A 22231-nucleotide genomic window follows, 5' to 3' on the forward strand; every position below is an offset into this window, starting at 1 on the left:
TTTACAGTTTTTGTGTTATGTCCCTTTAGAAAGTTATATGCAAGTTTGAGCATCATCCCATGGACACATTCCCCATTTATGTTAAATTAGATTTGACAGTATTTACTTTTCATTTTGAAATCTCAGAGCCATGTTTTATGGACAGAAAAGGGATACAAGTGATTGAAAACAGGACAACAGCATGATTTAGAATTACGAGGAAATAACCATATTCTCTGCTGAATTACTTTTATTGCTGTTATTCATATGGACAATTATAAAACGAGTTACTCATTGGTTTATAATTACATGTCAGCTCACTCGTTGATTTATCATTATGATATGTAAGCTTACTCATTGGTTGATCATAATGATGTCAGTTTACTCATTGGTTGTTCATTACATGTCAGTTTCCTCATTGGTTTATCATTACATGTCACCTTACTCATTGGATGATCATAATGATGTCAGCTTATTCATTGGTTGATTATTACATGTCAGCTTACTCATTGGTTGATCATTACATGTCAGTTTACTCATTGGTTGATCATTACATGTCAGCTTACTCATTGGTTGGTCATTACATGTCAGTTTACTCATTGGTTGATCATTATATGTCAGCTTACTCTTTGTTTGGTCATAACATGTCAGTTTACTTATTGGTTGGTCATTACATGTCAGTTTACTCATTGGTTGATCATTACATGTCAGTTTACTCATTGGTTGATCATTATATGTCAGCTTACTCTTTGTTTGGTCATTACATGTCAGTTTACTTATTGGTTGGTCATTACATGTCAATTTACTCATTGGTTGATCATTATATGTCAATTTACTCATTGGTTGATCATTATATGTCAGTTTACTCATCGGTTGGTCATTACATGTCAATTTACTCATTGGTTGATCATTATATGTCAATTTACTCATTGGTTGATCATTATATGTCAGTTTACTCATCGGTTGGTCATTACATGTCAATTTACTCATTGGTTGATCATTATATGTCAGTTTACTCATCGGTTGGTCATTACATGTCGGCTTACTCATTGGTTGATCATTATGTATCAGTTTACTCATTGGTTGATCATTACATATCAGTTTACTCATTGGTTAATCATTACATGTCAGTTTACTCATTGATTGATCATTACATGTCAGGGCCGTGGTGTAGTGCATCGGACTTCTAACACAAAGGTTCCTGGTTCGATTCCCGTTCGGGATGAAAATTTCAGGAACTCAATTTTCGGCTCTCCCTTGACACCATTTGCGAGTATGGTCTTGAGGAAACAATGATAGTCTGTCGGAAGGGGCTGATAAATGGCTGACCTGTGTTAAGAGAGATCCATATCTCTTTCACGTTAAAGACACCCTTGTAGATTTCGAGTAGGCTAATGCCGCTACAAGGATGCACTCATACCCGCAAAGTGGAAAGGGATTAATATAAGTTGCAAAACTTGTTTCCCAATCCACTAAAAATAAATATGTTTAAAAAAAAAATATATACTCATTGGTTGATCATTACATGTCACTTTACTCAATGGTTGATCATTATATGTGGGCTTACTCATTGGTTGATCATTACGTGTATGATTACTCATTGGCTGATCATTACATGTCAGTATACTCATTGGTTCAACATTATGTCAGTTTACTCATTGGTTGATCATTACATGTCAGTATACTCATTGATGGATCATTACATGTCAGTATACTCATTGGTTGAAGATTATGTCAGTTTACTCATTGGTTGATCATTATATGTCAGATTACTCATTGGTTATTCATTACATGTCAACTTACTCATTGGTTGATCATAACATGTCGGCTTACCCATTGGTTGATCATTACATGTCAGTTTACTCATTGATTGGTCATGACATGTCAGCTTACTCATTGGTTGATCATTACATGTCGGCTTACTCATTGGTTGATTATTACATGTCAGTTTGCTCATAGGTTGATCATTATATGTCAGTTTACTCATTGGCTGATCATTACATGTCAGTTTACCCATTGGTTGATCATTAAATGTCAGTTTACTCATTGGTTGATCATTATATGTCAGTTTATTCATTGGTTGATCATAACATGTCGGCTTACTCTTTGTTTGGTCATTACATGTCGGCTTACTCATTGGTTGATCATTATATGTCAGTTTACTCATTGGTTGATCATTATATGTCAGTTTACTATTTGTTTGGTCATTATATGTCAGCTTACTCATTGGTTGATCATTACATGTCGGCTTACCAATTGGTTGATCATTTTGTGTCAGTATACTCATTGGTTGATCATTTTATGTCAGCTTACTCATTGTTGATCATTATATGTCAGTTTACTCATTGGTTGATCATAACATGTCAGCTTACTCATTGGTTGATCATTACATGACGGCTTACCCATTGGTTGATCATTACATGTCAGTTTACTCTTTGGTTGATCATTATATGTCAGTTTACTCATTGGTTGATCATTATATGTCAGTTTACCCATTGGTTGATCATGTCATGTCAGCTTACTCATTGGTTGATCATTACATGTCGGCTTACTCATTGGTTGATCATTATATGTCAGCTTACTCTTTGTTTGGTCATTATATGTCAGCTTATTCATTGGTTGATCATTACATGTCGGCTTACCCATTGGTTGATCATTTTGTGTCAGTATACTCATTGGTTGATCATTATATGTCAGCTTACTCATTGGCTGATCATTACATGTCAGTATACTCATTGGTTCAACATTATGTCAGTTTACTCATTGGTTGATCATTACATGTCAGTATACTCATTGGTGGATCATTACATGTCAGTATACTCATTGGTTCAACATTATGTCAGTTTACTCATTGGTTGATCATTATATGTCAGATTACTCATTGGTTAATCATTTTGTCAACTAACTCATTGGTTGATCATTACATGTCGGCTTACCCATTGGTTGATCATTACATGTCAGTTTACTCATTGATTGGTCATTACATGTCAGTTTACTCATTGGTTGATCATTACATGTCGGCTTACTCATTGGCTGATCATTACATGTCAGTATACTCATTGGTTCAACATTATGTCAGTTTACTCATTGGTTGATCATTACATGTCAGTATACTCATTGGTTGATCATTACATGTCGGCTTACCCATTGGTTGATCATTACATGTCAGTTTACTCATTGATTGGTCATTACATGTCAGCTTACTCATTGGTTGATCATTACATGTCGGCTTACCCATTGGTTGATCATTACATGTCAGCTGACTCATTGGTTGATCATTACATGTCGGCTTACCCATTGGTTGATCATTACATGTCAGTTTACTCATTGATTGGTCATTACATGTCAGCTTACTCATTGGTTGATCATTACATGTCGGCTTACTCATTGGCTGATTATTACGTCAGTTTACCCATTGGTTTATCATTATATGCCAGTTTACTCATTGGTTGATCATTATATTCAGTTTATTCATTGGTTGATCATAACATGTCGGCTTACTCTTTGTTTGGTCATTACATGTCGGCTTACTCATTGGTTGATCATTATATGTCAGTTTACTCATTGGTTGATCATTATATGTCAGCTTACTCTTTGTTTGGTCATTATATGTCAGCTTACTCATTGGTTGATCCTTACATGTCGGCTTACCCATTGGTTGATCATTTTGTGTCAGTATACTCATTGGTTGATCATTATATGTCAGCTTACTCATTGGTTGATCATTATATGTCAGTTTACTCATTGGTTGATCATAACATGTCAGCTTACTCATTGGTTGATCATAACATGTCAGCTTACTCATTGGTTGATCATTACATGTCGGCTTACCCATTGGTTGATCATTACATGTCAGTTTTCTCTTTGGTTGATCATTATACGTCAGTTTACTCATTGGTTGATCATTATATGTCAGTTTACTCATTGGTTGATCATTACATGTCAGTTTACTCTTTGGTTGATCATTGTATGTCAGTTTACTCTTTGGTTGATCATTGTATGTCAGTTTACTCATTGGTTGAACATTGTATGTCAGCTTACCCATTGGTTGATCATTACATGTCAGTTTTCTCTTTGGTTGATCATTATACGTCAGTTTACTCATTGGTTGATCATTATACGTCAGTTTACTCATTGGTTGATCATTACATGTCAGTTTTCTCTTTGGTTGATCACTCGGAAGTATCCAAATGTAACAAGGCTGAGGACATGAGGGTAACGTCCAGTCATTTTCGAAGCAGTATGCCTGGTCTTTCATTTAGGATAATTTAGTTTGATAGTTGAATCGCAGAATAGTGTTTCAAGTTAACTTTTGTTCGTAAAAATAGTCTATGTCATCGGCCAAGGCAAGCGGAGAGGACTGATACGCAGACCCGTGGACATATTTCATCTGAAATTGAACCTAGTGGAGTGATGGCTTCTCATTTGACTATAGCAACTAACAACTAAAACACCATGCCCAGGGGCGTAGCTAGAAGAAAACGATGTGCAAGCAAGCCAACTACCGCCGAGCAGAGCGAGTGGAAAAAATTTTGGGACCCTTTAATGCAGAAAAATGTTTTTTTTTTCGGTTTTCAGTCATAGGACGGTTTAAAGAGGAGCTACATGTAGATAGGACTTATAAACAATTTATGAACGTAAAACTTTCAATACTTGAATCTTCTGAATAGAGTAAGTCATGGTTAATTTAATACATAAACAACACATTTTTGAATTACAGAATTTACTCAAAATTGACCAAAATCTGCTCTTCGGGTCTAAGCAGAAACGAACTTCTCTATTACTTTGTCAACATTCACACTGAAATCCAAATCAATATGCAGTTAAATGCTAGCGATGATAACCTGTCGTTGTTCGTTGTTGATCGTACATTTGTTTTTAACAGACTTAATACATTGATTGATCTGCACAGTAGCACTCGCGAGATGTTATAAACCAGCGTACGTGTTCTCCATCGAGCGACCTCCCGATTGAAATTGTCCGCCAAATACATCATGCAAGGTGATTTTTTTTATGTCTCAGACAATGTTGAGAATTATTTGTTGGTTATTTTTCCTACAACACGAGGAAGCAGATATGACACAAAGAAGCTATTTTCTGATAATACCAGACACCCTCTACTCTCCAATTCCATATACCGTAATCATATGGTCTACGTGTGTGAACGCAAAATATAATGAGACTTTCCAATGCTGTTTTCAGGGATTATTGGCTCTGGTAGTCTGTCGAATACATCGCCTCGGCATATTTTCAATTATATCAAAGGGTTTCGATAAATCTAATGATCGATTGGCACATCGCATCGCAAACAGATAAGCCGTACTCTGTAAAATGTGCTCCGAAACTACACGTCTTAGACTGAGTATAATAAATTCAAATCTGGTAAACATGGTAAAGATACAAGTTACTGTCCGATTTGTAAATGATCTCCAATGAAACGTTTATTTTGAAATGCCGTTTTTTAATGACAGTTCATCAATTAAAAAAGTGACAACATATGTGTTTCCTTTAACCATAATTAATTTTAAATTATAAATTTTTATTTTGTCATTTTTTTTTTGCTTGCCGAATCGATGTGCACGCAACTGCGTGTTAGCGTATAGGGAGCTACGCGCCTGATGCCATCCTGATATCGTTTCTTGCGACATTGTAAACGACGTGATAAAACAAATCAATTTGTAATAGATCGTGATAAGTCCTAGGCTTATGAATTCCCGTTTCTATCTAGGTTCAAATACTAATTTTATTTTCATTCAGTAAAGAACAAAGATCCAATATTCCCCGCCATGCACATTACATGTCATATTTTATCTATCAAAAACCAAGGAACAAGGGAATAACTAAAAAAAAACTTTTGTTTTGTTTCGTTTTCTTTTTTATTTTCAATATCTAAAAAGAAATAAAAGCTTCACAGCAAATGAAATGGGATTTCCATTACAATTTATATTTCAAAGGGTCATTATACTGCTTAAAAATATTTGATTACGAATTATTTTCGAAATTGTCAAAGACATTGCTTATGATATGAGTTTCACTTAATCTGACAAGAATTGTACACATGAGAGTGCTAACAAGACCGGACGATCGGACGCCCAGTATTTTTATGTCTCATGCATGCGTTTAGCTCAGTAATAAAAAACCCAAGGTTATAGACTCCAATTCCTGGAAAGAGAAGTCACTTCAGTTCCTATACTCCGAAGTTCCTAAATTATACAGAAGTGCCGCTGTAATGGGGTCCGTTTAAACGGTTTTTGATATGTCAAATAGAAGATTGGGTGGGAAACTTTACATCAAATATTTATGAATTGAATGATGGTAGTTTCAAGGAAACAATAAAATTGGGTTAAAAATATAAATATATGAATTGGTGGGTATTTTGAATTTAAACAAAAATCTAACTAGTGTCGGATTCTGGGGGAGTACATGTGCTTAAATAAAAAATATTTTTCTGCACAAAAAGGTCCAAAACATTTTTCGGCTCGCTCCGCTCGGCAAAACATCCACATCATTTCAACCCTGGCTACGCCACTGTCAACTAAATTCTGAAAAAACTATTGTAACCCATTACTCATTTTTTACTCTCAACATATATCAGATAACTAACAATATTATAGAGCTACTGTTGTCGATATAAGGTTCCTATTTAGAATATAGTAATGTCATAAAGAAATAATGTCTTATTGATGAATAATATATGAAGATAGCCTGGTCTTTAGGTACTTATATACAGGGATCTTCACTTAGAATTAGCTGTTCCAGTAATCAGTGAAGAAATATGTTAACAAAATATGCAATATTGTTGTTGAATAAAAAAAAAGAATAATTATATAATGTGGTATAGGGTAGCACTTACAATAATATTGTGTGTGGCATCTTGAATTTTTACTACCAGTCTCTGAACTCCTGTTTTTGTTTTGATGACACACAAAGAATACTGTATACCAAGTAGGTACTAACAGTACAAACAAGATTTAAATGATTACATTTCTGTCTGTCAAGACTTTGAAAATGATGCCTCTATAAAATTTGGTTGAGGCAAAAAAGTTAGAAAATGGAAACAAAACATTTAGCAATTTTTCCGTTTGTAAAGGGCATAGCTCTCGTACTGTTCAAATGACTCCACCAAAATTCTAAATTGATCTGTGTTTTGTGGTAATGAGCATTGTGCATATAACTTGATGTACATACTGACATGGGTAAAACTTAATGTCAACTCTGTTACGGTGGGGGGCATAAAAATAAATGGAGATATATATGTTAAAAGAGATGCCACCAACTTAATCTATGTTTTGTGGTTATAAACAGTGTAAGTTTCATAATATTTGGTTGGGGCAAACCTAAATTGAGAAAACAGAAACAATTTTTTCCCCTATTTTTATGTGTGTAAGGGTCATATGAACTGTTATAGTGACACCACCCAATTTCAAACTTGACCTGTGTTTTGTGGTAAATTATTAAGCATTGTGTAAAAGTTTTATAACACTTGGTTGAAGGAAACTAAAGTTAGAGAACAGAACCCGTTTCGGGATGAATGCAACAGACAAGGGTAACACTTCATATTCCCTTAGCCTAGCAGCAGGGGATAAAAACATGAAAAAGTTGTCTTTGCATGCCTGGAATACTGGGCAAGAAGACATGTTATTACACATAACTCCACTCATACTTTGTTGCATATGTTTATTGGTTTTGTATTATAGAACAATTACACTCAAGTAATGATGACATTATTTTTACAAAGTTTTATCCTATATTTATTGTTTATCTCTCATTTGTTCAATAGTTACATTTGTATAGTAATATCAGTTTTGCTACATAAGATAAACTCCAGCTCCAATTTTACATAAATGACATGAAATATGGCCCCATTGTGATGAATTCTAACGTGATGAGGTCAGACTGTTGGTGAACACAGTGTGGTTGTTGTAAGAAAATAAACAATATTTTCTACAAGAAAGTTAAATTGTAGTTACCTAAATCAAAACTAACATCTTTCTCAGAGCAGTTATACCCTATAGCTTTGGCAAAATGACTCAGTTTACAAAACTTTTGCCTGCAGTTGCATATCCAGGGGTAGTTTGGGGGGTTTGACATTCAATGCATTTGAATAGGGCGATATGGTAGGAACACCCCAACCCCCCTTGTATCCTGGGTTGGGAACCCTCATTTTTCGGTTCAGCCTCTGACCTGGGCCACTAAATTTTCTGGCTAACAGACGGCAAATTCAGCTGCCAAATTAAACCAAGCAGCATTTGTATAAGCTTTGTAAAACACAGATTCATAAGACAGAAATTACATAAATGATTTGTTATCTGATTATTATCTACATAGAATACATAAAGAGCACCATTTAAATAAGTAATTCAAGACCTAAAAAACAGTACCATTCATTAGCTGCTAAAACAGGGCTGATTAATCTCTTATCAGAAATTAAAACCATTTTATACAATAATTAAATACATTAACATAGATAAATATACTTAAAACAAGACAAGCTTTTTACATGAATATAAAACAAGACTGAAATCCTATGTTTTACTATTTTTACACCTCCTATTTTGATCTAAATACTCTAAAGCAAGTCTTGCTATGTTGGGTGTGTAGCATGGTTTTAGTTAAATTCTAACATAATAACTTGACTCAAAACCTGTAAGAAATTTGAAGTATATTTTAGTTTGTAATATACAGCGCTTTATGTCTAAGAAGGAATACAATGAGTTATAAGTACAAACGAACAGATTTACAGATAAGAAGTTTTGTAAAAGAAAAGAATGAAGTAGAACAAAGATGTAAAACTACTGTACATTTATATATACATCGTGCTGAGTAATGACAAAGAACACATTCTGTGGTATATACATCATGTTACAAAACAACATTTCTCTACGTTGCTATCTCTTCAACTCTGGCTCGTTTTGCAGACTGCTTCTTCTTTGTTGTCGTTGAATCATTTTCTTTATTGGCTGACGATGACGTTGATTTGTGATGCTGAACGTACCTGGTTACCGTGGAAACACCATCTACAAACCGGGTCTTGTATAAAACGTTGGCGTTATTAAACATACCATCCTTCAATGAGACGACGATGAACTGAAAATAAAATATCAAAGGTAGGTAAAGTCATTACGTTATATCTCGTGACGTAGATGGCGCTGTGGTCGATGTGAATCGTTCCACCGTAGATACACCATCAATAAACCGTGTCTTGTATAAGACGTTGGCATTTTGAAACATCCCGTCTTTCAAAGACACCACAATAAACTGAAAATAAAATTACAATTTGTTTACAAATCTTTCAAATAGAAAATTTCTAGCATGCTCTAAACTTACTTCTAAGCTACTTCTTGTCCTTGCCAGAAATATTTCTTACCAGTTCTTTTAAATATATTATTTTAAACTTAATATGAGGGAAGCAAACAACATCATGCAATAAACATTTCATTGTATAGCAAAAGTTTGAAGACTAAGTTAAATCTCAAAAGTTAAAACCATATCAGCATTGACTCCAATTCTGAAATATGTCTGACAATTCAAGTCAAACATAAAACAAAATTGGTTTTGCTTTTATCCAATTTTCCACCCTGTAGAAACCTTGCTATACAATAAATGAAAAAAAAATAATTATATGAGGTACCAGTTTTCATGTTGTAAACAAAAGTATAATTCTTACAATCAGTTTTAATCTACTATCAAGAAGACGATTATTCTTTTTGTCAAGGGGTACTTTACGGATCATCCAGAGCCAAAAAATCCCAATCTTCAATATCATAAGGGTCAAACTCTTAACAGTAAATGTCAAAACCATCAAAATTTGACCTTTATTTTTATCATTCATGACATCGGTTCACATCTTAAAAGATTTAGTCATGTGATTCTCTAATTATCTTGAAACAATCCAACCTAGACATTTAATCTCCCTTTGACTGAAGACATAATGCATTCTAATGATTGAAGTAGTAGAATTTTTATTGGATCATAGATCTTATGTATGAAACAAATTTGACATAAAATCATGAAAACTGATACGTATCGAAATGTGTAAATTCTTATCATACAGTGCAGTGCTATTATAAGGTGGTTGACAAAGGGTAAAAAGGCTTTATTTGATACAAAAGTTGGCTGAACACATAATGTATCAGGGCTCACACTACTTCAGAATTATAGGGAGAAGTGACTTCTCTTTTTGAAACTGATAGAGAGAAGTGGTGAGATTTGAAAGAGAAGTGCTCATTCGCGCGGTGCGCTACAATGTTTGGATTTTACAATAGTATAAAGGGCCATATGTAAATAATGTTCTTTTTAAATTGTTCAATTCATATCTGAGTAAAAAAAATACAATTAAAGTAACATTTGAAATTAAAAGTTGTTTAAGTTTTACTAAGGTTCTTGTGAGAAACTTATTCCAACTAAATATCTAGCACTAAAAAAAAAATTATTTTAAAAAATGTAAAGAAATTATAATATATCATTATTACAATTTAATTAAAAATTATCTTGTGTATGAAATTCAGTGTTTCTCATAAAAAAATATAAAAGTTATTAAGCTGGGCCATAATATATTGAAATTAGTATAATAGTCTCAGAGTTAAGCAACTTTGATAGTTTGAAACAATCCATAAAAAAATATAGGGAATTATATACACCAATCAATTAGATGTAACCAAAAGTCTCTTAATGTGTGTGGAATGCGTAATTGATCCTTTGGGATCAATATTCTTCTGTCAGCTGTTCCGTCCGTGCGTCCGTAGTAATTATTGTAAAAGTACGGATTTCGGTCATAGCTGGTCCGGTTCAGATCCGTAGTTTAGAAATCGGTCAATGGCGGACGAATGCAAGAAAATTTACAAAAATAAACGATGTTTGACAAGTTATTTGAAAAGGAACATGACGTTTTTAATGCAATAAATGGATTAAACATTTACTGGAGGCAACTTTATCACGTTTAAATGAAGTAACAAACTTATTTTGCCGCCGAAATTTAGGTTGATGTACGTTTTCGAGTAACAAACACCGGAACTGGCGAAAATGCATGAAGTGATAAAAAGTTGTATTTTTATCAAATAACCTGCTACACACTGCGAAGACAATGCTTCTACCTCTTTTCTAAAGATAATGAATCTTTTATGTCTGAATTTCTTTAATTATCAATAAAAAAATGATGTTTCATCAACTTGGTAAAAATTGAAAATGTCCGATGACGGAAGCGACTGAAAGCGAGTATCGTCAAGAACAGGGCGACTTGATTTCGCTTTTGGGGGTCGGGGAAAGCGAAGTGACGGTCGGGAAGGCGACTTCTTCACCCAAGTCGCCTGGTAGCGTGAGCCCTGATGTATGAAACAGGTGTTACCATAGCATGTAACAACTATAAATCATCTGTAATATTTTGTTTTAATAAGGATAAATAATCATTAAATGTACATATTTTGGGAAAACTTCTTCAGACATGCCAAAACAATTAATATGTTGAAAGTATGGTATTTATTATTTTTTTCAAACAGTATGACTTCGGTTTTTTAACAACCCTCTAGTCCCTGTTGTCAATTCTTTCCACACCATAAATTAGCACTGTTTTATTAGTAGGACACTTCCAAACATCTGCATTGCTAATAAAATTGAAAAAACAACAACAAAAGTAGTCCAATAATTACCTGTGAATGTTTAAAGTGAGATTTAATCATCTGTCCAATGTTCTGTGTGTGTGATATGTCTAAAGCAGCATCAACCTCATCCAGGATATATAATGGTGCTGGCTTGAATAACAACATGGCTAAAATCAGGGACAAGGCTATCAGTGATCTAGAAAGAGAATTAACAGGATATATAATGGTGCTGGCTTAAATAACAACACGGCTAAAATCAGGGACAAGGCTATCAGTGATCTAGAAAGAGAATTAACAGGATATATAATGGTGCTGGCTTGAATAACAACATGGCTAAAATCAGGGACAAGGCTATCAGTGATCTAGAAAGAGAATTAACAGGATATATAATGGTGCTGGCTTGAATAACAACATGGCTAAAATCAGGGACAAGGCTATCAGTGATCTAGAAAGAGAATTAACAGGATATATAATGGTGCTGGCTTGAATAACAACATGGCTAAAATCAGGGACAAGGCTATCAGTGATCTAGATAGAGAATTAACAGGATATATAATGGTGCTGCCTTAAATAACAACATGGCTAAAATCAGGGACAAGGCTATCAGTGATCTAGAAAGAGAATTAACAGGATATATAATGGTGATGGCTTGAATAACAACATGGCTAAAATCAGGGACAAGGCTATCAGTGATCTAGAAAAAGAATTAACAGGATATATAATGGTGCTGGCTTGAATAACAACATGGCTAAAATCAGGGACAAGGCTATCAGTGATCTAGAAAGAGAATTAACAGGATATATAATGGTGCTGGCTTGAATAACAACATGGCTAAAATCAGGGACAAGGCTATCAGTGATCTAGATAGAGAATTAACAGGATATATAATGGTGCTGGCTTGAATAACAACATGGCTAAAATCAGGGACAAGGCTATCAGTGATCTAGAAAGAGAATTAACAGGATATATAATGGTGCTGGCTTGAATAACAACATGGCTAAAATCAGGGACAAGGCTATCAGTGATCTAGAAAGAGAATTAACAGGATATATAATGGTGCTGGCTTGAATAACAACATGGCTAAAATCAGGGACAAGGCTATCAGTGATCTAGATAGAGAATTAACAGGATATATAATGGTGCTGGCTTGAATAACAACATGGCTAAAATCAGGGACAAGGCTATCAGTGATCTAGAAAGAGAATTAACAGGATATATAATGGTGCTGGCTTGAATAACAACATGGCTAAAACCAGGGACAAGGCTATCAGTGATCTAGAAAGAGAATTAACAGGATATATAATGGTGCTGGCTTGAATAACAACATGGCTAAAATCAGGGACAAGGCTATCAGTGATCTAGAAAGAGAATTAACAGGATATATAATGGTGCTGGCTTGAATAACAACATGGCTAAAATCAGGGACAAGGCTATCAGTGATCTAGAAAGAGAATTAACAGGATATATAATGGTGCTGGCTTGAATAACAACATGGCTAAAATCAGGGACAAGGCTATCAGTGATCTAGAAAGAGAATTAACAGGATATATAATGGTGCTGGCTTGAATAACAACATAGCTAAAATCAGGGACAAGGCTATCAGTGATCTAGAAAGAGAATTAACAGGATATATAATGGTGCTGGCTTGAATAACAACATGGCTAAAATCAGGGACAAGGCTATCAGTGATCTAGAAAGAGAATTAACAGGATATATAATGGTGCTGGCTTGAATAACAACATGGCTAAAATCAGGGACAAGGCAATCAGTGATCTAGAAAGAAAATAGACAAGATATATAATGGTGCTGGCTTGAATAACAACATGGCTAAAATCAGGGACAAGGCTACCAGTGATCTAGAAAGAGAATTAACAGGATATATAATGGTGCTGGCTTGAATAACAACATGGCTAAAATCAGGGACAAGGCTATCAGTGATCTAGAAAGAGAATTAACAGGATATATAATGGTGCTGGCTTGAATAACAACATGGCTAAAATCAGGGACAAGGCTATCAGTGATCTAAAAAGAGAATTAACAGGATATATAATGGTGCTGGCTTGAATAACAATATGGCTAAAATCAGGGACAAGGCTATCAGTGACCTAGAAAGAGAATGGACAAGATATATAATGGTGCTGGCTTGAATAACAACATGGCTAAAATCAGGGACAAGGCTATCAGTGATCTAGAAAGAGAATTAACAGGATATATAATGGTGCTGGCTTAAATAACAACATGGCTAAAATCAGGGACAAGGCTATCAGTGACCTATAAAGAGAATGGACAAGATATATAACGGTGCTGGCTTAAATAACAACATGGCTAAAATCAGGGACAAGGCTATCAGTGATCTAGAAAGAGAATTAACAGGATATATAATGGTGCTGGCTTAAATAACAACATGGCTAAAATCAGGGACAAGGCTATCAGTGATCTAAAAAGAGAATTAACAGGATATATAATGGTGCTGGCTTGAATAACAATATGGCTAAAATCAGGGACAAGGCTATCAGTGACCTAGAAAGAGAATGGACAAGATATATAATGGTGTTGGCTTGAATAACAACATGGCTAAAATCAGGAACAAGGCTATCAGTGATCTAGAAAGAGAATTAACAGGATATATAATGGTGCTGGCTTAAATAACAACATGGCTAAAATCAGGGACAAGGCTATCAGTGACCTAGAAAGAGAATGGACAAGATATATAACGGTGCTGGCTTAAATAACAACATGGCTAAAATCAGGGACAAAGCTATCAGTGATCTAGAAAGAGAATTAACAGGATATATAATGGTGCTGGCTTAAATAACATGGCTAAAATCAGGGACAAGGCTATCAGTGACCTAGAAAGAGAATGGACAGGATATATAATGGTGCTGGCTTAAATAACAACATGGCTAAATCAGGGACAAGGCTATCAGTGATCTAGAAAGAGAATTAACAGGATATATAACGGTGCTGGCTTGAATAACAACATGGCCAAAATCAGGGACAAGGCTATCAGTGATCTAGAAAGAGAATTAACAGGATATATAACGGTGCTGGCTTGAATAACAACATGGCTAAAATCAGGGACAAGGCTATCAGTGATCTAGAAAGAGAATGGACAAGATATATAATGGTGCTGGCTTGAATAAAAACATGGCTAAAATCAGGGACAAGGCTATCAGTGACCTAGAAAGAAAATTGACGAGATATATAATGGTGCTGGCTTGAATAACAACATGGCTAAAATCAGGGACAGGGCTATCAGTGACCTAGAAAGAAAATGGACAAGATATATAATAGTGCTGGCTTGAATAACAACATGGCTAAAATCAGGGACAAGGCTATCAGTGACATAGAAAGAGAAAGGACGAGATATATAATGGTGCTGGCTTGAATAATAACATGGCTAAATCAGGGCCAAGGCTATCAGTGACCTAGAAAGAGATGCTTATAACGCTTTAACAAATGATATGCAGTAGTTTATTGAAGGCAAGGCTAAAATAAAAAGATTGTATGTTTGCCCAAACGCGACCGACCTAAAATAAACTCGCTGACTCAAATTCTTTTTTTGCCATTTTTTTGGAAGATTTTTTTCATGTCCGCTACGCCATCGTATAAAACTTAATGTTTGTCGTCTTTGCATTTGAAAGAAACTGTGAATAAGATTAAAAGAAAGCGTATAAGAGACGCAGTTAATCGATATTCAATGTTCTCTGATTTAACGAACGTAAAGAAGTAAAACATGTGAAGTGGCACAGTTTTTTATGCTGTAGTTGTCTGTACTACCAAACCCTTATCTATATGCTCAATGTCAATTTCATCGTGTAATCGAATATCTGGTAAGAATATTCAGGTAGATTTGTTCAAAACCATGTGCAATTGAATATCTTCAATGTTTTCTGACAGGAAATGGATCCGGAAGTTGCCAATTTACAATCTTGCAAGAAGATTTTGTTTTTAATGAATAAAAAGGAATTATTTCTTGATAAATTGTTGTCTTTAATTATAATTTTCCTTTATCATGTAAATTACAATGTATATGCCCTTTTATTCAAATAGTTCAAATTTACAAGTCTCAGTTGACAAAATCAGTATGTTGCTGTTTGGGAGAATTTAATAAAACTATAATTGCTCACAGAATCAGAAATATAATCTGCAATATAAATATAAATCCCTTTAGGCAAGAGAAATCTGACTTTTGTCAGAAATATTTTTTTTCAAATGTGCAAAAGTAAACACATGTTATGGACACCATATTGGATTTTAATACAAATTTGTGAGGAAGCCTCTAGAACCATGACCTAAACATAAATTTGACCTCAAACCCATGATATGGATTAACCTTCAAGGGGAGATAACTTACCTCTCAATTCACTGAGAGATTATTCCATGCATCATTGAATCAAACTGTGACCCTCGACCCATGATAAAGATTGACCTTCAAGGGGAGATAACTGACTACTCAATTCACTGAGAGATTCTTCCATGCATCACTGAATCAAACTTTGACCTCCAACCCATGATAAAGATTGACCTTCAAGGGGAGATAACTTACCACTCGATTCACTGAAAGATTCTTCCATGCATCACTGAATCAAACTTTGACCTCCAACCCATGATAAAGATTGACCTTCAAGGGGAGATAACTTACCACTCGATTCACTGAAAGATTCTTCCATGCATCATTAAATCAAACTTTGACCTCCAACCCATGATTAAGATTGACCTTCAAGGGGAGATAACTTACCATTCAATTCACTGAGAGATTCTTCCATGCATCATTGAATCGAACTTTGACCTCCAACCCATATGATAAAGATTGACCTTCAAGGGGAGATAACTGACCACTCAATTCACTGAGAAATTCCTTCCATGCATCATTGAATCAAACTTTGCTCTCCAACCCATGATATAGATTGACCTTTAAGGGGAAATAACTTATCATTCAATTCACTGAGAGATTCCTTCCATGCATCATTGAATCAAACTTTGACCTCCAACCCATCTGATAAGGATTGACCTCAGGAGGATTTAACTTACCTCTGTCCACCACTCAATTCACTGAGAGATTCTTTCCACACATCGCCGAATCCAACTTTGACCTCCAACCCATCTAATACTGATTGACCTTCAGGGGGAGATAACTTGGCTCTGGCACCAGGCAGCAACGTTGAGAAGATTGAACTAAAGTCCTATTAAATATTAACACATACATATATTATTTTCTGATATCTGGCTGTATTTACTTGTTCCAAAGCCTTCTCAACACCGTATTATTTTTCAGTAGCTTAAAACTTATAAATTAGTTCCAACGCTTTCTTGTTGTTGCATAATTTTCTGTAATACGAAAATATTAACTTGTTTCAAAGCCTCGTTTTTTTTCTGATATTTGAAGTTATAACTTTTTTCAAAAACTTGTTTTTTTAATGACATCAGACCATATTAACTTGTTTCTAAACCTTTTTCAAAGCCTCATTATTTTTCTGAAATCTAACTTACCTTATTTACTTGTTCCCAAGCCTTTTTCAAAGCCTCATTCTTTTTCTGATCAAGTTCTGCAATAACAGCAGCTATTTTAGCTTTATCATTCAGTACAATCTTTCTTTTCTTCATTAAATCTGCATACTGGAAAAGAACATTCAATCCAGGTAATAAATTAAAATTCTACAGAAATCCTAACGAGGGATAAGAGCAGATTAATATTTTGATTTAAAATTTTATAAGTTATATTGTAAATGAAGTCACTTCTATCATTAAAATCAGTTATGAATAGAGAAAGTTGTCCAACACTTTTAAAATATGCACTTCATAGAAACAGCAGCCAACTTGGTCATTGAATCATGTATGTTGGTAGTCTGTTTCACAAATAAAACGAAATAGAATTGAATCCTATTAGATTTATAGAATAACATATCGAAGAATTCAAATAGAGACTAGATATGTCAAAGCGACATGAATGGCCCCGTCTCAAAAATATTTAAAATGTGCAATTTCAATAACACATGTGGACACAAACATGATGGTAGTCTCTGAAAAATCAGCTCAAAATCTGGAGGCGTTTTGAAAAATGTCCATATAAATGTGATTTTCAACAATTTTCAAAGTTGTAAACCCTTAATTTTGGCAAAAGTTAGCAGAGCGGAACGAAACTTCAACATGATCTGTAACTTATCATGAGTAACTACCATACTAAAAATCAGCCCAATATCTGAAAGCATTTGGAAAAAAGTGCCTTTAAGTTTTAACTGTGATTTTCAACGATTTATCTAAGTCCAAAGCCCGTAATTTCGTCAAAAATTAGCCAAGGGGAACAAAACTTTAACTTGCTCTGTAACTCATCTTGGTTAACTAATATGCCAAAAATCATCCCAATATCAGAAAGTGTTTAGAAAAAAAGTCTGTATAACTGTGATTTTCAATAATTTATCAAAGTCCAAAGCCCATAATTTCAGCAAAATTTAGTGGAGCGGAACAAAACTTAAACTTGATCTGTAACTCATCATGGTTAACTCACATATCAAAAATCAGCCCAATACCTGAAGGCGTTTAGAAAAAAACTCTGTACAATGTTTTGTTGCGGAACGACGGAATTTCAGAATTTCTGACAAGGGTAAAACTATATGGCACCGACAACTTCGTTGCGGGGCCATAAAAAGTATTCAACTTGTGACAGAACAACAAATTAATTCACGAATGCCCATAGTGCATTAGTTAATTAGCTTTGATGCTCAGTCACAACTTAATATTTTTCTCTATTTGAATTCTTTGATGAGTTATTCTTTTTATTACATTGGCAAATGACTTTTTTTATGAAATTAATGTAGAAAATGTAAGGACCTATATCTTTTTTCTAAGCATCCACAATTTGTTTTGATTACGTCTTGGTAGCGCCTATTGTTGTATGAGGTCAGAGAGTTAAATACCACTGATTATTTATCGGTTTTTATTTAACTTGGAATTCAATGCAACTCACTGCAACCAATGTAATAATATTGTTCAAGTTTGCCAGAAATTCATGTTTATTTCCTTCTTTCTTTTGCCTTTCCATTACTCTTACATGGTCTCTAAAAAATTCATAACACTTCTGTTTTTTTTTTTACCAAGATCCTCCATCTCTTACCAATCCATTTCCCTGTCCCCTCCCCCACATCTATATATAATTCATTTCATCAAATATTCTTTACCTGTTCCTCAGCCTTCCCTAACATGTTCATAGCTCTCATGTTAACACTTTTAGACAATTTATCCTTAGTATCTGTAAGTTTCTGGATTCTTCTCTCCGCCTCCTTGGGATCATTTGCTTTAAAATCATAAGCTGTGTTTTGTTGTCCAAAGTATTTCTTCTCATCAGCTATCCAATCATAGTTTTGTAATAAACTATCCACCTGTCGAAAAACAAAGTTATTTTGTAATAAACTATCCACCTGTCATAAAACAAAGTTATTTTGTAATAAACTATTCACCTGTCAGAAAACAAAGTTATTTTGTAATAAACTATCCACCTGTCAGAAAACAAAGTTCTTTTGCAATAAACTATTCACCTGTCAAAAAACAAAGTTATTTTGTAATAAACTATCCACCTGTCAGAAAACAAAGTTATTTTGTAATAAACTATTCACCTGTCAAAAAACAAAGTTATTTTGTAATAAACTATCCACCTGTCATAAAACAAAGTTATTTTGTAATAAACTATCCACCTGACAGAAAACAAAGTTATTTTGTAATAAACTATCCACCTGTCAGAAAACAAAGTTCTTTTGCAATAAACTATTCACCAACTATTCACCTGTCAGAAAACAAAGTTATTTTGTAATAAACTATCCACCTGTCAGAAAACAAAGTTCTTTTGCAATAAACTATTCACCTGTCAAAAAACAAAGTTATTTTGTAATAAACTATCCACCTGTCAGAAAACAAAGTTATTTTGTAATAAACTATTCACCTGTCAAAAAACAAAGTTATTTTGTAATAAACTATCCACCTGTCATAAAACAAAGTTATTTTGTAATAAACTATCCACCTGACAGAAAACAAAGTTATTTTGTAATAAACTATTCACCTGTCAGAAAACAAAGTTATTTTGTAATAAACTATCCACCTGTCAGAAAACAAAGTTATTTTGCAATAAACTATTCACCTGTCAAAAAACAAAGTTATTTTGTAATAAACTATCCACCTGTCAGAAAACAAAGTTATTTTGTAATAAACTATTCACCTGTCAAAAAACAAAGTTATTTTGTAATAAACTATCCACCTGTCAGAAAACAAAGTTATTTTGTAATAAACTATTCACCTGTCAAAAAACAAAGTTATTTTGTAATAAACTATTCACCTGTCAAAAAACAAAGTTATTTTGTAATAAACTATCCACCTGACAGAAAACAAAGTTATTTTGTAATAAACTATTCACCTGTCAAAAAACAAAGTTATTTTGTAATAAACTATCCACCTGTCAGAAAACAAAGTTATTTTGTAATAAACTATTCACCTGTCAAAAAACAAAGTTATTTTGTAATAAACTATCATTCGGGTTATAGAACATATTTTTTTTTAATAAACTATCCACCTGTCAAATAACTTGATTATTTTACACTTAGAAACATGTAACTGGCAATTTGTTTCTATATATTTACTTCACATGTATAATTTGAAGTATTAAATTTAATTTGTCAAAAAAACCCACAGCTCATGATATGCTCGTCGCCCTTTCAATGAATTAAGTTCAAGACCTTCTGAATGTCATATCAGAAATTTATAAAAAACACTAAATAACTGTATAGTAACCTGTTTTGCAGCTGTTTTAGAATCTGTTTGGTATTTAGCTATTTTATGTTATAGTAACCTGTTTTGCAGTTGTTTTAGAATCTGTTTGGTATTTAGCTATTTTATGTTATAGTTACCTGTTTAGCAGCTGTTTTAGAATCTGTTTGGTATTTAGCTATTTTATGTTATAGTGACCTGTTTTGCAGCTGTTTTAGAATCTGTTTGGTATTTAGCTATTTTATGTTAGTTACCTGTTTTGCAGCTGTTTTAGAATCTGTTTGGTATTTAGCTATTTTATGTTATAGTTACCTGTTTAGCAGCAGTTTTAGAATCTGTTTGGTATTTAGCTATTTTATGTTATAATCACCTATTTGCAGCATTTTTAGAATCTGTTTATTATTTATCTATTTTATGTTATAATCACCTGTTTTGCAGCGTTTTTAGAATCTGTTTGGTATTTAGCTATTTTATGTTCCATTTCCTGTATTTTCAGTTCAGAAGCATGGAGATCCTTCGTGAGATGTTTTTGTTCGTCCACCTTTTTGTTGATGTCTTTATTACAAGCCTTTAGAAGTTCCTTCTGTTTGGTTACTTCAGATTGGGCCTCTTTCACATCATCCTAGAATCAACAATTTAAACTTCCTAAAGCACTAAAGCTAGTACATTCTCAATGATAGCTATATTATCTAGTATTTTATTTGAATTCTGTTTTATGCACATTAATATCACAAACTATTTAAACACATTACTTCAACAGATAAGACCTAATTGGTTGATGATTTGTATCAATGATTTCCTTAGAACATTTTACGAGTTGACATAAAATTGAGTATGGAAAAGGGAATTGTGTCAAAGAGACAACAACCTGACCAAAGAGCAGAAAGCAATGGAAAACCAATGGGTCTTCAACACAGCAAGAAAATCCTGCACCCAGAGGAACACTTCAACTGACCCCTAAACCAAAAATGTGTAGTAGTTACGTGATTATGGACATCATACTAAACTTCCAAACATAAAAATGAACTAAAATCAAAAATCATACAATCCTACAATACCTTAGTTTCTTTCATTTTAGAGACAAGATCCTCAATCTGTTCATCAAACTGTTTCATGGTATCATCAACTGTTGTTAATTGTTCTTCATAATTCTTTATGTCTTTTTCCAGTTCTTCTACTTCAAGTTTAATGCTATCTGTTTCCTACATAGCAATAATTATAGATTAAATAATGGAAAAACTCATATTGAGAAAAATATTCAACAAGTAACCGAACAACACATAATTCATGAACGCGCGTGGGGCATGAGTTAATTATCAGTGTTGTTTGGTCACAAATTGAATATTTTTTTATATTTGAATTTTTTTATTATTCTTTTCATAACATTGGGTAATGGAAATTTTTATTATAAAGTAGAAAATGTAAGGAACTATATCATTTTCTACAAATTCACAATTTGTTTTGATCCGACATTATAGACAATGTCTTGATATGCCCATTGTTTTGTGACCTCAGAGGAATGAAATAACCACGTCTATTTCACACTTGAATTTATCAATTTTTATTTCACTGAGGAAATCAATGTGATTCATTGCAACCAATGTAATAATTAAATTTTCATTTAATTTCTAATCTTTTAAACAAAATTCCAACAAACTTGAGTGATTAATATTTTTAGATAAAAACTCATTATTCTATGTTTGTAGGCTTTCAATGCCATTCAATTTTCAGGTAAACAATTGTCAAACGCTTGTACCAATCAAGAAAAACAGTATTCTTTGGTGCATGGACATTGTATTTCTGCTATATTTGTAATAACACATTTACTAGAAGGTTGGATTTTAGTGGTTATATTTCTACTGATCATGTGTTATTTTCTGTAGGTTAATGATAATACACTG

At 33.5% G+C, this 22231-nt stretch overlaps 4 protein-coding genes across 4 annotated transcripts in view; all 4 read right to left on the bottom strand.

Moving 5' to 3' along the window:
- Positions 1 to 435: 435 nt before the first annotated feature.
- LOC139507351 (variable charge X-linked protein 3B-like) lies at positions 436 to 1089 on the bottom strand. The gene has a single exon (XM_071295732.1). The coding sequence runs from the start codon at positions 1087 to 1089 to the stop codon at positions 436 to 438; it is 654 nt and encodes a 217-aa protein (XP_071151833.1).
- Positions 1090 to 1759: 670 nt separating this feature from the next.
- LOC139507490 (uncharacterized) lies at positions 1760 to 2266 on the bottom strand. The gene has a single exon (XM_071295777.1). It carries the CDS (start codon positions 2264 to 2266, stop codon positions 1760 to 1762), a length of 507 nt encoding a protein of 168 aa, XP_071151878.1.
- A 1155-nt stretch (positions 2267 to 3421) lies between these two features.
- LOC139507607 (variable charge X-linked protein 3B-like) lies at positions 3422 to 4237 on the bottom strand. The gene has a single exon (XM_071295837.1). The coding sequence runs from the start codon at positions 4235 to 4237 to the stop codon at positions 3422 to 3424; it is 816 nt and encodes a 271-aa protein (XP_071151938.1).
- Positions 4238 to 7642: 3405 nt separating this feature from the next.
- LOC139518813 (structural maintenance of chromosomes protein 2-like) overlaps positions 7643 to 22231 on the bottom strand; it is a 36938-nt gene continuing 22349 nt past the window's right edge. Inside the window, exons 18-24 of the mRNA XM_071310403.1 lie at positions 21389 to 21532; positions 20758 to 20952; positions 18755 to 18955; positions 17070 to 17195; positions 16611 to 16762; positions 11625 to 11772; positions 7643 to 9066 (exon numbers count right to left, since the gene is read on the bottom strand). Coding sequence (XP_071166504.1) covers positions 8860 to 9066; positions 11625 to 11772; positions 16611 to 16762; positions 17070 to 17195; positions 18755 to 18955; positions 20758 to 20952; positions 21389 to 21532 — 1173 coding nt within the window. The 3' untranslated portion in view covers positions 7643 to 8859. The remainder of the gene's footprint in view (positions 9067 to 11624; positions 11773 to 16610; positions 16763 to 17069; positions 17196 to 18754; positions 18956 to 20757; positions 20953 to 21388; positions 21533 to 22231) is intronic.

Source organism: Mytilus edulis, chromosome 1, assembly GCF_963676685.1.
Source record: "Mytilus edulis chromosome 1, xbMytEdul2.2, whole genome shotgun sequence".
In the NCBI taxonomy this organism is placed as follows: Eukaryota; Metazoa; Mollusca; class Bivalvia; order Mytilida; family Mytilidae; genus Mytilus; species Mytilus edulis.

Bases quoted from the DNA above. Each gene is read 5' to 3' on its own strand.
- LOC139507607 (XM_071295837.1), bottom strand. From the start codon at position 4,237: ATGAAAGACCAGGCATACTGCTTCGAAAATGACTGGACGTTACCCTCA.
- LOC139507490 (XM_071295777.1), bottom strand. From the start codon at position 2,266: ATGAGTATACTGACACAAAATGATCAACCAATTGGTAAGCCGACATGT.
- LOC139507351 (XM_071295732.1), bottom strand. From the start codon at position 1,089: ATGAGTAAACTGATATGTAATGATCAACCAATGAGTAAACTGATACAT.